At 45.1% G+C, this 4,668-nt stretch overlaps 1 protein-coding gene across 1 annotated transcript; it reads right to left on the bottom strand.

The window, feature by feature from the left end:
* Nucleotides 1-1,633: 1,633 nt before the first annotated feature.
* Nucleotides 1,634-3,405, bottom strand: LOC124699958 (desmethyl-deoxy-podophyllotoxin synthase-like). The gene is made up of 2 exons (XM_047232169.1): nucleotides 2,500-3,405; nucleotides 1,634-2,390 (listed from the first exon to the last, which is right to left on the bottom strand). Exons 1-2 carry the CDS (start codon nucleotides 3,403-3,405, stop codon nucleotides 1,770-1,772), a joined length of 1,527 nt encoding a protein of 508 aa, XP_047088125.1. The 3' UTR covers nucleotides 1,634-1,769.
* Between the last annotated feature and the right edge of the window lie 1,263 nt (nucleotides 3,406-4,668).

Raw genomic sequence — 4,668 nt, forward strand, 5'->3', positions numbered from 1 at the left:
AGGATATTACTTCCTTGCATGAATGCGGTTTGTGACGGCCTGACCACATGATCAGCCATTGTATTCAGTCTAATGGTGGTCACTTTCGTGAAAATCTTGAAACTTACATTTAGGAGACATATGGGTCTATATTGTTGTATCCTTTCCGCTTCCTTAACTTTGGGCAACAAGATAACCTCACCAAAATTTAGACTAAATAATTCTAGCTGTCCAGCATGTAAAACAGTGAACATGTCTAGAAGATCCTCCTTAATGGTATCCCAAAAAGTCTGATAAAATTCAGCAGGGAAACCATCTGGACCCGGGGCTTTGTTATGTTCCATCTGGAAAACCGCTGTTTTAACTTCCTCCTCCAAATAAGGGGCCGTTAAAATAGCGTTCTCCTCCTGTGATACCTGGGGTATATCTGCTATTTGGGACTCATCGAGAGAAAAGGAACTCTCTTCTGGAGGACCAAATAGGGTTTTGTAATAATTAGTAATGTAGGATTTGAGTTGTTCATGGCCTTCAATTAGACCCTCATCTTGTACAAGGGATTGAATATGCTTTTTCCTGTGACGGTCATTGGCAATCCCATGAAAATATCTCGTATTTGAGTCCCCTTCCAGAATGAATTGGGCTATTGAAAGTTGGTACCATGTCAACTCCTCTTCCCAAAGAAGACCAGCTAGTTGAGTATTGGATTGATTTTTTAAATCCAATTCAATGCTCGTTAACGGTCTTGCTTCGGCAAGCGCTTCTAACTCATAAATTGTAGTCGATAAGCGAAGCTTCTCCTTCTTAAGAATACCAGCTTTATGACTCGCCCATCCAGAAAGGTGTTTGCGAACTGCTCGCATCTTTTTATTCCACCTTAGAACCGGATTGTTGGCATAAACTGGTCTTTCCCAAACATTTTTAACCATCTCGTGAAAACCTTCCCGCTGTAACCATCCAAGTTCAAACTTAAATGGTTTCTTAGACAACGGACTTGTTAACCCGGTAGTTAAAAGTATGTGAGCATGGTCCGATAGTTTTTCAATACGTTCTAGAGCGCGCATTGACACCATCGGGTATTTATCCTCCCAAGTGGTATCCATCAGCACGCGGTCTAGTTTCTCGTATGTTGGGTCAGGTAAACTGTTAGCCCATGTATACTGTCGACCAGCCATCACAACCTGAATGCTTGGAGGAAAAAGGACACGAGAGAAACATCAGGCTTCCTCTATCCAAGCCCATCATTGCTGAAGAGCAGGAGGTAAGCATATTTATTCTGTCTAAGCTAAATAAAGTAACTCAGCAACAAATAGCATGGGAGTAAGATATAGTAGTAAATAGGAAATGGCGATGAGGTATGCCAATGTGACAAACTAATCTTTCTTCTGCATGGTGCCGAGGAAATCCATCCACACCAGCTTCTGGATACAAGGACTATTTAGGACTAACAAAGGGTGCTTGCTTCTGTATATTCTGGAGGTGAAACTCTTGGAAGGTGGAAAACGTACGTGACGAAGTCCAAGTGCCCCGTCTAGCTAACTTTGTCGACCACATTGAGTGAATAGATAGAGAAAGCTGTAGACATATTTGTCTTATCTTTGATACATGTTTCTTTTCTTCCAGTGTACATTTTATTTTCACTCATATACACACATCTCAATAACTAAATTCGGTTTTATTTTTGAAAACATGACTTTTCAATGCTCCATAAGAAGATACCCGCTTTTGTCGGCCATTGTGCTAGCTAAAACATACTATTCTGTATTAGAACCAAAGAGATGAAAAACGACATTTCAGCAGGGTAAATATACGTGGGGAGTTGGACGCAAGCACAGATCAACCTTCTTCCTAGCCGTCACTCCCATGGTTTCTGTCATGTCCAGTTCACCCGGAAGAATGCCATCCGGGAGACTCCAATCGAAATAGAATAGAAGGTTAGCAAGACCCAGCTGAATGGTGGCCAGTGCAAATTGTATCCCGGGGCAAATCCGTCGACCGGCACCGAACGGTATGAACTCGAAGTTGTTGCCTTTGAAATCTCTAGCACTTCCAAGGAACCTCTCTGGCACGAATGCCTCCGGCTCGTCCCAGCATTCCGGGTCCCTGGCGATAGCCCAACCGTTGACAATAACAGTAGCGCCTTTGGGCACATCATAGCCGAGTATTCTGCATTGCTCCTGGCACTCCCTTGGCACCAGTAACGGCCCAGGAGTGTGCAGCCGCAAGGTCTCCTTGATGATGCATTGCAAGTAGCTCAGCTCGCCTAGACCCTCTTCGGTAACCTTCTTTCCCCCCATGAAGGCTGCTCTGACCTCGTCTTGCGCCCTGGCCATCACGTCTGGCTTTCTCATCAGCTCTGTCATGGCCCACTGTAACGTTGTTGCTGTTGTCTCGCTCCCCCCTGCAAGAAGGTCCTGTATTTTTTCTTTCTGTGGGTGAAACCATGGATTTGATAGAAAAGCTAAGCATAACTGTGTATATTCAGTTTCAGCTAGCAGTAGCATGGAGAATCAAAGAACTTACAAAAAGCACTGCTTTGATGTTGTTCATGGTGAGGGGGAACTGAAGGTTGCCTTCTGCCTGCACCCTCAAGAGCACATCGATGATGTCTTCGTGGTGTGCTTCCTGAGAGGAAGCAATCCTCTGCATATGCTCATCTATGGCACGTCCCATGAACGCTAAGAAAACCTCTCGAAACGCCTCGGCTCTGCGCCGCGTGACGCTCAGAACGAGCGCCAGCCTTGATGACGGGAACATGTCTGGCAAGGTGAATCCGCTTACCAGCCGCACGGCCTCCTCGACGTGGCGGAGCAAGGTGCCGTGCTCTGTGAACTGTCCACCCATGATCGTGTGTACCGTCGTGCCCGTCACGTACGCGGCCAGCATATGGCTCAGATTGACGAGCGGCTGTCCTGACAACTCTGACGCGGAGGAGATTGACCGGACGAACCGGTCCGTCTCCTCCTGGCGGATGGCGCAGAACGAACTGATGCGCTTGGCGCTCAGAAGCTCCAGGAAACAGATCTTGCGCATCTGCCGCCAGTGCTTACCGTACGGGGCGAACACGATCCCCAGGCCACGCCTGCCCAGCGCCTTGACGGATGAGCTCAGCGGCCTCGTGCAGAAGGTGGCGTCGTGCGTCTTCATGATCTCCTTGGCAGCCTCGGCGGTGGAGGCGACGATGACCGGGTTCGCGCCGAACCTGAGGAGCATGAGAGGGCCATGGCGTCGCGATAGGTCTTGCAAGGCGCGGTGTGGTAGGCCACCGATAAGATGGTGGAGGCTACCGATGACAGGCAGCTGCCACGGGCCTGGAGGGAGCCGAAGACCATTTTTACGGGAGCCAAAGGAAGCCGCGTAGTAGAACCGAGTAAGGTACAGGAGAGGTAGAAGAGCTAGCAAGCAGTAACAGTAAGCATCATTCTCCATTGCTGGGTACTTGTGGTAGCTGTGAATCTGCGACTACCAGGATTTATGGATGATTCAAGTCAATGCAAGATGCTGCTTTGTTTTGTGTTTGTGGTTGTTTCTTGGTTTCTTCCTGATGCTGCTTTTTGAATATTATTCATGACGAATGGAAAAAATCAAGAGAAGTCAAATTATAGTATTGACTAGGGATGTGGTCCACATACTAGTCAAATGGTGGTCTCCGTCAGGCAGGGTAAAGTCAAGACTCTCCGTCACATTTGCAGTAGCGAAAATTCTGCAGCGGCGTAAGTCATCGTCGCTCCCTTTCTTCTACTCCGTGCATAGTACTTCACAAGCTAATGTGAGAACAATGTGGTCACTGTTAGCTTGTGAAGCTAGCTCCCGCTGTCTTCCGGTAAACAGGAATTTCAGAAAGGAAAAAAAAGGGGAGAAAAGGAAGTGCAGCCCCGCATGTGAAAGAAAGAACCTTCCGTGAACAGGGCAAAATACGAACGTGTCTACACCTGGCTGGATGAAACGGATGAGGTAACAGTAACCAAAAATTTCTCCTTGAAGCAAAGAGGATTAACAAGTGCCAGCAATGGCTGCTCTGAGGCATCGTTCTTGGAGATATATAATGAGCCAAAAGAAGAGGCAAAATGATCCATATACTTCTGCGAGCTGGCAATACCACAATGCTATTTTTTATATGGCAGTACCAAAGTCTCTTGATATATGTTTCATCGTCCATGAATATTAATGTATGCACATTAAATATTCATATGTGTAGATATATTGTTGAAAAATGACTTGTTTCGGTGGATATAAGAGACTCTACATGGGATATTCTTTTTGAAAAGGTTCCGGCATCCCATCCATGAAGTATGTTCGTATATTTAAGATTTTTTAAAATTATACTTAAAGAATGTTATGGATATGATGGAAAAAGATGACATACTTTGTTGTGTTTATTTGTTAAAGATACTATGAAAATTCAAAACAAGTTATTTAGGCTTGGCCCGGTTTAGCGCTCTTTTGATTCATAGGATTTGCATTGGAACAATGTAGAATTTTGATCTATGGAAATTTTTCTATGCTAGTTTTTTTTATTCATAGGAACATATCCCATATAAACTAATACTATAGAAATCTTCTAGTGCAAATCTTATGAGAAAAATATATTAGGTCATACCTCATGGAAAAACTCATTTGGTACAATCAAAGAGAACTTCTCTTCCCATAGGATTCAACTAAGCATGACATCTCTAATCCTACGATGTTCCT

This window comes from Lolium rigidum, chromosome 3 (assembly GCF_022539505.1).
Source record: "Lolium rigidum isolate FL_2022 chromosome 3, APGP_CSIRO_Lrig_0.1, whole genome shotgun sequence".
Classification (NCBI taxonomy): Eukaryota; Viridiplantae; Streptophyta; class Magnoliopsida; order Poales; family Poaceae; genus Lolium; species Lolium rigidum.